The 11,890-nt window shown below is 42.2% G+C and overlaps 1 protein-coding gene across 2 annotated transcripts; it reads left to right on the top strand.

Annotated features, from left to right (window-relative positions):
* Positions 1 to 208: 208 nt before the first annotated feature.
* On the top strand, positions 209 to 10,899 carry LOC311017842 (annexin A2-like). 2 transcript variants are annotated; one of them, XM_084016454.1, is made up of 13 exons: positions 209 to 294; positions 3,156 to 3,217; positions 4,002 to 4,095; positions 5,447 to 5,541; positions 5,623 to 5,736; positions 5,865 to 5,955; positions 6,439 to 6,518; positions 6,643 to 6,702; positions 6,917 to 7,010; positions 9,607 to 9,702; positions 9,837 to 9,895; positions 10,143 to 10,265; positions 10,629 to 10,898. In XM_084016454.1, exons 2-13 carry the CDS (start codon positions 3,167 to 3,169, stop codon positions 10,686 to 10,688), a joined length of 1,017 nt encoding a protein of 338 aa, XP_083872580.1. In that variant the 5' UTR covers positions 209 to 294; positions 3,156 to 3,166; the 3' UTR covers positions 10,689 to 10,898. The 2 variants fall into 2 exon arrangements, with proteins under 2 accessions (XP_083872580.1, XP_083872581.1); XM_084016455.1 differs by lacking the exon at positions 5,623 to 5,736 and having other exon boundaries at positions 10,629 to 10,899.
* Positions 10,900 to 11,890: the final 991 nt, after the last annotated feature.

Genomic DNA, 11,890 nt, shown 5'->3' with positions numbered 1-11,890 from the left:
GTTTTATGAAGACCTGGTCCAGTTCAACATTTTCCTAACCAGCAACCAATCAGAGGCCAGGAGAGGTGATCCGAACCTTAGCGAGGAATTTATCTTCAGTCTGATGTGTCAAAGTTTTGTCCACTGAGTCATCCAGATAGTGTGTGTGTGTGTGTGTCTGTGTGTGTGTGTGTGTGTGTGTGTGTGTGTGTGTGTGTGTGTGTGTGTGTGTGTGTGTGTGTGTGGTAGAGCTGCTATGTAAATACCACACCCGTCCTGTCCTGGATCATAACGGAGCTGCTGCTGCTGCTGAAGGTAAGACAACACTTTCAGCTTGTCCACAAGAACTCAGACTGGAACACAGACCAGAACACAGACTAAAACACAGACTAGTCTCAGACCAGAACACAGACCAGAACACAGACCAGAACACAGACTAGAACTCAGTGAGTCTGGTGAATCTATGAGAAACTAGAATCCGAGACCGGAGACTCGTGTGAATGGTTCCAAGTGATGTAACAGCTGGCTGGATGGGTGCGGCCGGCAGAGGTCCTTCCTGCAGAAAGTATCATGTTCATCAACAGAGAGACAGAAAGCAAGGCATATCACATAGAGTCAGACAGGCCAATGAACCAGGTGCTTTCAGTGTGGTTTATTATTATTATTATTATTGTACGATGCATTTTGGCATTTTTGTGTTAAAAGAAATAAACAACAGAAGACAGCATCGAGCTCATGAGCTAATTTCACATCCAGTACATCAGTAATACAACTCTACTTCTACAAGAGCCGGCTGACTAGCATGGTACTCTCTAGCATCACAGCTCCCATCCTGTACCCAGAATGCAACACTCTTAAAGCAATAGGCCCTGACATCTATGTTGTTTTCCTGTGACTGTATGTGGAATTTGTATGTGATGCCAGTAGAAATATGCATGAAAACAGGCATACAGATAATATAGTTTCAATAAAATTCTACTTGGCTTGACAGGAGAATATTGATTTTGTTTTGATTAATATTCTATACATGCTAATAAGTTTGTGCTAACAGCTATGTACTAACAACTTTGTGCTAACAGCTATGTATTAACAGATATGGGCTATCAGTATTGTGCTAACAGCTACAGGCTAACATTTATGAGCTATGTGCAATTTATGCATACCCCCCCCCCGGTGATATCATTTATTTTGACATGACCCTGCAATCAACATGACAGAATTGATATGACCCCCCGGCAATTTATCAACTCAATATGTCACATCAGAAATATTGAGTGACGAATGGTCAACATCGTGTGACGAACATCTGTTCCAGCTCCCCCCTGCGGCCCTGAACACAGGATAAGCGCTGATAAGCGATGGATGGATAATAATCTGATTCTGCTGTTTGTGTCGGCTGTTGCTTGGAGATGAGATAGTGACCCTCCCACACTTCCTGTTAATGTTTAGTCAGGGGGTCAAAGGTTGAGGCAGGTTTCCAGTTCTTCTCAGATGTATTAAACAATGAAAGCTTCACGGTTCCACAGACTCTGATCTCCTTCTCTTATCTAAAGTCTGGCGCCTCTGCTGTCACACCCTTTGGCATGTCCTGCTCAATAAATCAAACACACCTATCAGGAGCTGTCACAGTCGACTAGGATCTGAAGCCCTCAGTGGTAACACTGTACAGTTTGTTTGCTATCGTTAGTGGAGTTCTGATGGCCGACTCTACATCAAACCATGTAACTCTACGTTCTCCTCCAGCATCACTTCTTAACGCTAACTGATATGATGTCACCGACACAATGTCATTTCCCTTCGGATCACTGACCATTCGGATTAGCGACCCTTTGGATCTGTGACTCAGTGATCAACATACACTATATTGCCAAAAGTGTTTGCTCACCTGCCTTGACTCTCATATGAACTTAACTGACCTCCATTCTTAATTCATAGGGTTTAATATGACGTCGGTCCACCCTTTGCAGCGATAACAGGTTCAACTCTTCTGGAAGGCGTTCCACAAGGTTTAGGAGAGTGTTTATGGGACTGTTTGACCATATTGTTCCAGAAGTGTATTTGTGAGGTCACACTGATGTTGGAGGGAAGGCCTGGCTCTCAGTCTCCACTTTAATTCGTCACAAAGGTGTTCTATCTGGTTGAGGTCAGGACTCTGTGCCGGCCAGTCAAGTTCATCTACACCAAACTCTCTCCTCCAGGTCTTTATGGACCTTGGTTTGTGCACTGGTGCACAGTCATGTTGGAACTGGTCCACAAAGTTGGGAGCATGGAATTTTCCAACATCTCTTGGTATGCTGAAGCATTCAGAGTTCCTTTCACTGGAACTAAGGGGTCATCCAAGCTCCTGAAAAACACCCCACACCATAATCCCCCTCCACCAAACTTTACACGTGGCACAATGCAGTCAGAAAAGTACCGTTGTCCTGGCCACTGCCAAAACCAGACTCGTCCATCAGATTGCCAGATGGAGAAGGGTGATTCGTCCCTCCAGAGAAGGTCTCACTGCTCTAGAGGTGTACAGGTCCTGGATGGTGGGCAGGTCAGCACCGATGATCCTTTCTGCAGACCTGACTGTCTTTGTAGTCAGGTTTGGTGGCCAATCCAGACCAGACAGTTATGGCTAGTGCTGGAAGTAAATCCTCTGCGGGTCCTATTTAGTGAAAGTCTTTATGTTGAACTTGCACTTCAGGTCCTGGAAGGTTGTGGATCCCAGAAACCTGAAGGAGACCACTGTAGTCACAGTGCTGTTGAGTATGGTGAGGGGGGGGGGGGGGGGGGGGCGCTCCTCCTGAAGTCCACTGTCAGTGACCCTACTTGTCAGCGGCCCTACCTGTCAGTGACCCTACTTGTCAGTGAACCTACGTGTCAGTGACCCTATGTGTCAGTGAACCTATGTGTTAGTGAACATAAGTGTCAGTTAACCTATGTGTCAGTGACCCTATGTGTCAGTGAACCTATGTGTTAGTGAACATAAGTGTCAGTTAACCTATGTGTCAGTGACCCTATGTGTCAGTGAACCTGCGTGTCAGTCGACCTGTGTGTCAGTGAACCGTGTCAGTCAGTTGGATGGACAGATCATAGACAGCAAATAATCAATAGATCAATCAAACAATGAACAGAGAGATGAATTGATTGATACCTTAAATGGTGATTGTTGCTGTGTTGCCTCCCTGCAGGTCCAGCCAACATGGCGCTGGTGTCTGAGTTTCTGGGTCAGCTGACGCTGTCATATGGAGGCGTGAGTCACCTGCTGCAATCACACAACAACATCACCCACCTCAAAGCTTTTTATGATCCTATAGGAAAACGTATGTACATATTCTCATATCTATACTGGCTGAAGCCCTGAAAGGATCCGTGATAACAACAGAGCAGGTAAAGGTGCGGTCTCTGAACAATCAGAAACCTCATAAACTCATAGACCAGTCTATGAATCAGATACATTTATCATTGTAGTGTTTTGATTGGACCTATTTCTTTAATGGAATCATCCCCTGTGTATCAATCGCTGATTGGTAATGTGTAATGCACATTGACAGGTCCAGTAAAACTAGAACTGAGATTTTGCCCCTATCTGTAATAAAATGAGTCCAGGGTTAGGTTCAGATTCCAGGGCTAGGATCAGAGTCCAGTGTTAGCATCAGAGTTCAGGGTTTGGTTCCGGGTTCAGGGTTAGTATCTGAGTCCAGGGTTGGTCTCAGAGGCCAGGGTTAGGATCAGAGTCCAGCATTAGGATCAGAGTCCAGGGTTGGTCTCAGAATTCAGGGTTGGTCTCAGAGGCCAGGGTTAGGATAAGATTTAGTAAAACCTGCTTTCTGGACAACACCCCAGGACACCACCCATCACGTCTGAAGCACTCGTAATATTTATGTGTCTGTCACCAGTCTGCCTGTTGTTGCTGTTGCCGTTGTTGTTGTCATTGTTGTTGTTGTTCATGTTACTGCTGTTGTCTCCCTTGGAAACGTTGTGGTTGCCGTGTGTTAGTAACAGACTGTGGGCTGGTGTGTCTCTGTCCTCTGCAGGAGGCGGAGCCTAAATTCCCCACCGTGGTGCCGGTGCGAGACTTCGACCCGGCCAAAGATGCTGCCAGGATTGAGACGGCCATCAAGACTAAAGGTGAGACTCCACCCACTAGCTCTCACGTCAACATCAACACTGATTTCTCTCTCCATATATGATCACAGCTGATTTATCAAACATATACATACATATATATATATATATATATATATATATATATATACTGAATACTGCCAAAAGTATCTGCTCACCTGCCTTGACTCCATCCATCCATCCATTGTCTACCGCTTATCCTGTATTCAGGGTCGCGGGGGTCTGGAGCCGATCCCAGCTGTCATTGGGCGAACACCTGCCTTGACTCTCCTCCATGTCTTTATGGACCTTGGTTTGTGCACTGGTGCACAGTCATGTTGGAACAGGAAGGGGCCATCCCCAAACTGGTCCACAAAGTTGGGAGCATGGAATTGTCCAACATCTCTTGGTATGCTGAAGCATTCAGAGTTCCTTTCACTGGAACTAAGGGGCCAAGCCCAGCTCCTGAAAAACAACCCCACACCATAATCCCCCTCCACCAAACTTTACACGTGGCACAATGCAGTCAGACAAGTACCGTTGTCCTGGCAACTGCCAAAACCAGACTCGTCCATCAGATTGCCAGATGGAGAAGGGTGATTCGTCCCTCCAGAGTCCAGTGGCGGCATGCTTTACACCACTGCATCCGACGCTACATTGCACTTGCTGATGTATGGCTTGGATGCAGCTGCTTGCCCGTTCCATGAAGCTCTCTACGCTGTTCTTGAGCTAATCTGAAGGCCACATGAAGTTTGGAGTTCTGTATAAAGATTGACTCTGGAGAAAGTTGGTGACCTCTGCCCACTACGTGCCTCAGAATCCTTTGACCCTAGCTCTGTAATTTTACGTGGCCTACCACTTCTTACATTTACATTTACATTTACATTTAGGTCATTTAGCAGACGCTTTTGTCCAAAGCGACTTACAATAAGTACATTTGTCAAAAGAAGGAAACAAAGAAACCACGACGTATCATTGCCGATGCAGTAAGAGCTAAAAATAGAACAAGTGTTAGGTCCTCATCTGACTTCTTGGCTGAGTTGCTGTTGTTCCCAATCGCTTCCACTTTGTTATAATCCCACTGACAGTTGACTGGAATATTTAGGAGTGAGGAAACGTCACGACTGGACTTGTTGCACAGGTGGCATCCAATAATAGTACCAAACTGGAGTTCACTGGAATTCACCATATTATTTTCAGTAGACTCAGTTACAAACATACACATGATTGATATTTACAGGTAGATTCCAGTATTTATATATATTTATTCTTAACAAATATACGATAAACCCTTTATCTGGTCAGAAATATTTGGACTGTGATGATAAAAAACGTTTGAGGTTGAACCTAGAATCCAAAATGAAATGTGCTGCAGGCGTTGACGAGCAGACCGTCATCGACATCCTGACCAGACGTAGCTACGAGCAGCGGCGGGAGATCGCTTTTGAATACGAACGACTTGCCAAGAAGGTAAATATGTTCATCTTTAACGTTGATCTGGTCCTGACATGAGACAGAACAATCCTGCTGCTACTTTTTGCTCCTCATCAGGACCTGATGACGGACCTGAAGGGGGCGCTGTCCGGCTCTCTGGAGGCTCTGATGCTGGGTCTGATGAAGAGCACCGCTCAGTATGACGCCTCTGAGCTCAAGGCCTGCATGAAGGTCACAGTCTTTCTGCTAAATCAGCACTTTTACTTTTGATGAAAAACCTTTTTGACCAATGAGATGGCCCCTTAAGAGTTCCCTTTCAATAATAATATCAGTGATGAAGTGGTCCTTTGTGTTTCCAGGGACTCGGAACAGATGAGGAAACCCTCATTGAGATGGTCTGCTCCAGAACCAATGAAGAACTGGTGGAGATCAAGAAGGTTTACAAAGACAGTAAGAAAGAATCAGATCTGAATTATCTATCTGATCCATAATTAAAGCTTCATGTGGGATTCATGTTCTCATGTATGAATTCATATATTTCACAACTGAAACTGAAATAAATTCAATTTGGTTTGTCAAGATTTTACTGGATTAACTGAATATATATATATATATATATATATATATATATATATATATATATATATATATATATATATATAATCAAGAAATAAATCTGGTACCACAATATATATATATATATATATATATATATATATATATATATATATATATATATATATATATATATATATATATATATATATATTAAAATGTCATATCCATATCTCTCACCCCTCCTAACAATGAGTTATCTGTTAATATCACTAAAAGCTAATGTAACAGTTCGTTAGTTGTACGCAGACAGCAAGTCATCCTCTGTGGATAACAAGCTACAGATCTCAGCTTCAACTGGTTCCTTTCTTTCTGCAGTGTTTAAGAAGGACATGGACAAAGATGTAGCCGGAGACACATCAGGAGACTTTGCTAAACTGCTGCTGGCTCTGGTCCAGGTAGATCACATGCTCACTGAGACACTGGATCACAAACTTGTTTGACTAGTTTTGATAAGTGCGCTGTTAATACAGTTTATTAATACAATTCGTTCTGACCTGGATGTTGTTTAATGATTTCCAGACAAAGAGAGATGAACCCTCCAATGTGGTCGACTACGAGAAGATCGATGAGGACGCCAGAGTGAGTCCAATCACCTGGACATTTAGTCTTTTCTTCAAAAGATGTGATTTTAAAAACATATTCTGCTACAGGTGACATCCATTCATATTGTAACACTCAGTAATCAATTAATGCTTTTTAATAAAGAATCAATCAATCAATCAATCAATCAATCAATCACAAGCAGTAATCATTCATACCTCAGAGGTATTTAAACCATGGTCTGTTGTCTCAGTCTCTGTATGAAGCTGGGGTGAAGAGGAAAGGGACTGACGTGGCCACCTGGATCTCCATCATGGCTCAGAGGAGCATCCCCCACCTGCAGAAAGGTGAGATACACCACCATCACATAGAGCATGTAGAGACTCACTATGTAGAGACTCACTATGTACAGACTCACTATGTAGAGACTCACTATGTACAGACTCTATGTAGAGACTCAGTATGTAGAGACTCACTATGTACAGACTATGTAGAGACTCACTATGTAGAGACTCACTATGTACAGACTATGTAGAGACTCACTATGTACAGACTCACTATGTACAGACTCCCTCTGTAGAGACTCACTATGTACAGACTATGTAGAGACTCACTATGTAGAGACTCACCATGTACAGACTCACTATGTAGAGACTCCCTCTGTAGAGACTCACTATGTACAGACTATGTAGAGACTCACTATGAACAGACTCACTATGAACAGACTCTATGTAGAGACCCACTATGTACAGACTCAGTATGTAGAGACTCACTATGTAGAGACTCACTATGTAGAGACTCACTATGAACAGACTCTATGTAGAGACTCACTATGTAGAGACTCACCATGTACAGACTCACTATGTAGAGACTCCCTCTGTAGAGACTCACTATGTACAGACTATGTAGAGACTCACTATGTAGAGACTCACTATGAACAGACTCTATGTAGAGACTCACTATGTAGAGACCCACTATGTACAGACTCAGTATGTAGAGACTCTCTATGTAGAGACTCACAATGTAGAGACTCACTATGAACAGACTCTATGTAGAGACTCACTATGTAGAGACTCAGTTTGTACAGACTCACCATGTACAGACTCACCATGTACAGACTCACTATGTAGAGACTCCCTCTGTAGAGACTCACTATGTACAGACTATGTAGAGACTCACTATGTAGAGACTCACTATGTACATACTCTCTCTGTAGAGACTCACTATGTACAGACTATGTAGAGACTCACTATGTAGAGACTCACTATGTACAGACTCTATGTAGAGACCCACTATGTACAGACTCAGTATGTAGAGACTCACTATGTAGAGACTCACTATGAACAGACTCTATGTAGAGACCCACTATGTACAGACTCAGTATGTAGAGACTCACTATGTAGAGACTCACTATGTAGAGACTCACTATGAACAGACTCTATGTAGAGACTCACTATGTAGAGACTCACCATGTACAGACTCACTATGTAGAGACTCCGTCTGTAGAGACTCACTATGTACAGACTATGTAGAGACTCACTATGTAGAGACTCACTATGAACAGACTCTATGTAGAGACTCACTATGTAGAGACCCACTATGTACAGACTCAGTATGTAGAGACTCTCTATGTAGAGACTCACGATGTAGAGACTCACTATGAACAGACTCTATGTAGAGACTCAGTTTGTACAGACTCACCATGTACAGACTCACCATGTACAGACTCACTATGTAGAGACTCCCTCTGTAGAGACTCACTATGTACAGACTATGTAGAGACTCACTATGTAGAGACTCACTATGTACATACTCTCTCTGTAGAGACTCACTATGTACAGACTATGTAGAGACTCACTATGTAGAGACTCACTATGTACAGACTCTATGTAGAGACCCACTATGTACAGACTCAGTATGTAGAGACTCACTATGTAGAGACTCACTATGAACAGACTCTATGTAGAGACTCACTATGTACAGACTCAGTATGTAGAGACTCACTATGTAGAGACTCACTATGTAGAGACTCACTATGTACAGACTCTATGTAGAGACTCACTATGTAGAGACTCACTATGAACAGACTCTATGTAGAGACTCACTATGTAGAGACTCACTATGTACAGACTCTATGTAGAGACCCACTATGTACAGACTCAGTATGTAGAGACTCACTATGTAGAGACTCACTATGTAGAGACTCACTATGTACAGACTCTATGTAGAGACTCACTATGTAGAGACTCACTATGAACAGACTCTATGTAGAGACTCACTATGTAGAGACTCACTATGAACAGACTCTATGTAGAGACTCATTATGTAGAGACTCAGTTTGTACAGACTCACCATGTACAGACTCACCATGTACAGACTCACTATGTAGAGACTCACTATGTACAGACTCTGTGTAGATACTCACTATGTAGATAGTCAGTATGTACAGACTCACCATGTACAGACTCACTATTTAGAGACTCACCATGTACAGACTCACCATGTAGAGACTCACTATGTAGAGGCTCACCATGTACATCACTCACCATGTACAGACTCACCATGTACAGACTCACCATGTAGGCCTACACCACTCACCATGTAAAGACTCACCATGTAGAGATTCGCCATGTAGAGACTCACCATGTACATACTCACCATGTAGAGACTAACCATGTACAGACCACCAGGTTCTTACATCCAATACCATTGTTTTCTGGTACATTCAATGGCAACATATTTTAAAGTTCATTTTTTTGTAGTCACTATAAATGATGTGTACATTAAATATTATCTTTGATCCATACCAACCTCTTGATTGTTTTAATTCTGTGACGGTATTTTTAAACCTCACTTCCTGCAGTTTTCTACCAATGGTTGTGGTAATGAGCAATTTTTCATATGAATACAGCTTTGATGACAGTGTATTCTTTGGTTTGTCAGTGTTTGAAAGGTATAAGAGCTACAGTCCATACGACATGAAGGAGAGCATCAGAAAGGAGGTGAAGGGGGACCTGGAGAAGTCCTTCCTGACCCTGGGTAAGAAATATTCTACATGTTTACTACAGATCCACCTATGAAACAGGAAGTCAGAGAGTCCTGAAACTGGAAATGAGACCAAGACAATAAGAGCAGATGAGAAGATGAAATGTTTGTCTCTCATCTCTTCACAGTTGAATGCTTTGAAAACAAACAGCTGTACTTCGCCAACAGACTCAGTGAAGCTATGAAGGTAACATTGCAGTTATAGAAAATAACATTTACGTACTGCAGTTCATTTTGAGGTACTTGTATTTTACTTACAATTATTATTATTATTATTATTATTTACATTTTCTGCTTCTTCATAATTTTACTCCACATTTCCCTTTTATTGTTGACTTCTTTTACTAGTTAACATAAAGTGTCAGTTGTCTGTCCAAAGTAAAGGTTTTGTCCATTATTGTCAAAGTAGTCTGTCCCCCATCTTGTCTTTCCAGAGTAAAGGAGCCAAGGAGAAGGTAGTGACCAGGATCCTGGTCTCTCGATGTGAAGTGGACCTGATGAAGATCAGAACTGAGTTCAAGAGGGCGCACAAAAGATCTCTTTACCAGACCATCACTGTGAGTATCATTGTAACATCCCACACGAACACAGACCTGTGAACAAAGGCAGACAACCAAAGAAAGGAGTCTAAAAAAGGCAGGCAAGTGAAGAAAGGAGTCCAAAAAAGGCAGGCAACCGAAGAAAAGAGTCTTAAAAAAATGCAGACAAGTGAAGAAAAGAGTCTAAAAAATGCAGGCAAGTGAAGAAAATAGTCTAAAAAAGGCAGGCAAGTGAAGAAAAGTGTCCACAAAAGGCAGGCAATCAAAGAACCAAAGTTCTTATGGTTGTCGTTGTTGTTGTTGATATTATTATTAATATCATAGCTGTTCTTATGATTGTTGTTGTTGATATTCTACTTGTCGTGTCTCTGTGTGCTTCAGGAACACACCAAAGGAGACTACCAGAAGGCTCTGCTAAGTCTGTGTGGAGGAGACGACTGAGACCTCGTCTCTTTGTGGACTCACATTCCCAGAAGGCCGCTGGGTTTGAACTATGAGCTGACTGCAGTATTTGAGCCTCTTTGTTTTACTTCCTTGATAAACAGATGACCACCATCTCTGTGAGCAGCTTTAGTCCTGAAATAAAAATGCTTCTCCTGGATGTGTGTCCTCTTGATGTTTGGTACGACCACCAGAGGGCAGCAGAGACCCACCAAGAGTTTTAAGGACTATCAGTGTCTCTCTACCAGACTGTCTGAACCAGTATGATATGAACATAGTGGTCTCTCCTGGTCCCAGCACACAAAGAGAATTAGAAATGATGGAGTCATTGCTAAAACAAGGTGTGACAGCTGATTGACTGTCAAGGAACGCCATGCCACCGCCACCGGCTGCACTCACACTTCCTTCATCTCTACATACATCACAATAGAACAGGAAGGTCTTCGTCAGGCGGCAGATCAACTCTATTCTTAAAAAAAGTCCAAAAGTGAAACATACAAAACGTAAATACAGTCAGAATTTGATGTGAAAATATTAATTAGAGACACATATATGTAATGTGTGCAATATCACATTCATTCTTATTTGATCATGAAATCAAAGTCAGATGAAAAGATTCCTTCACTGCTCCTTCAGGTTGTTTTTCAGTTAATCGTTCCAATGTTTTTACTGTTTGTTTGCAGCACATTTTTTAATTAAAAATGCTAATTTTACCTCCAGCAACCGACACTAATTAGCATTTCTGATTCTTTCATTTATAGTTTATATGTTGTGTATGTGTATATGTGTTTAGACAGAGAGACGAGGAGGAGGAGGAGGAGGAGGAGGAGGAGGAGGAGGAGATGAGGATATTATTGTCGTGACTAATTATACTGTATAATCCAGCATATGGTCCATTTAGAGTCCAACAGACCAGAAAGCAGGGGATGCGTTAGGGGCGGGGCTTACCTGCTGATTGACAGGTCGATAAAGCAGGGGATGCGTTAGGGGCGGGGCTTACCTCCTGATTGACAGGTCGCTACCACGCTACCAATGCTAGTTAGCTACTAAGATGTTTTTAACACTTAGCTGTAAAGTTGAACCTGAATCATGAAGCTAACTTTGTTAGCAGCTTCACACCTGAGAGACGTTAAATAAAATACTATAACAATAACAATAATAATAATCATAATAATAACAACAAAGGCTCTATAATAGTAATA

Source organism: Eutrigla gurnardus, assembly GCF_963514095.1.
Source record: "Eutrigla gurnardus genome assembly, chromosome: 1".
In the NCBI taxonomy this organism is placed as follows: Eukaryota; Metazoa; Chordata; class Actinopteri; order Perciformes; family Triglidae; genus Eutrigla; species Eutrigla gurnardus.
The sequence above is the reverse complement of the archived record's forward strand: the minus strand, read 5'-3'. Positions and strand labels throughout refer to the sequence as shown.

Bases quoted from the DNA above. Each gene is read 5' to 3' on its own strand.
- LOC311017842 (XM_084016454.1), top strand. From the start codon at position 3,167: ATGGCGCTGGTGTCTGAGTTTCTGGGTCAGCTGACGCTGTCATATGGA. The intron at 7,011-9,606 runs GTGAGATACACC...TTGGTTTGTCAG, and splicing joins CATCCCCCACCTGCAGAAAG to TGTTTGAAAGGTATAAGAGC. The intron at 9,703-9,836 runs GTAAGAAATATT...ATCTCTTCACAG, and splicing joins GAAGTCCTTCCTGACCCTGG to TTGAATGCTTTGAAAACAAA.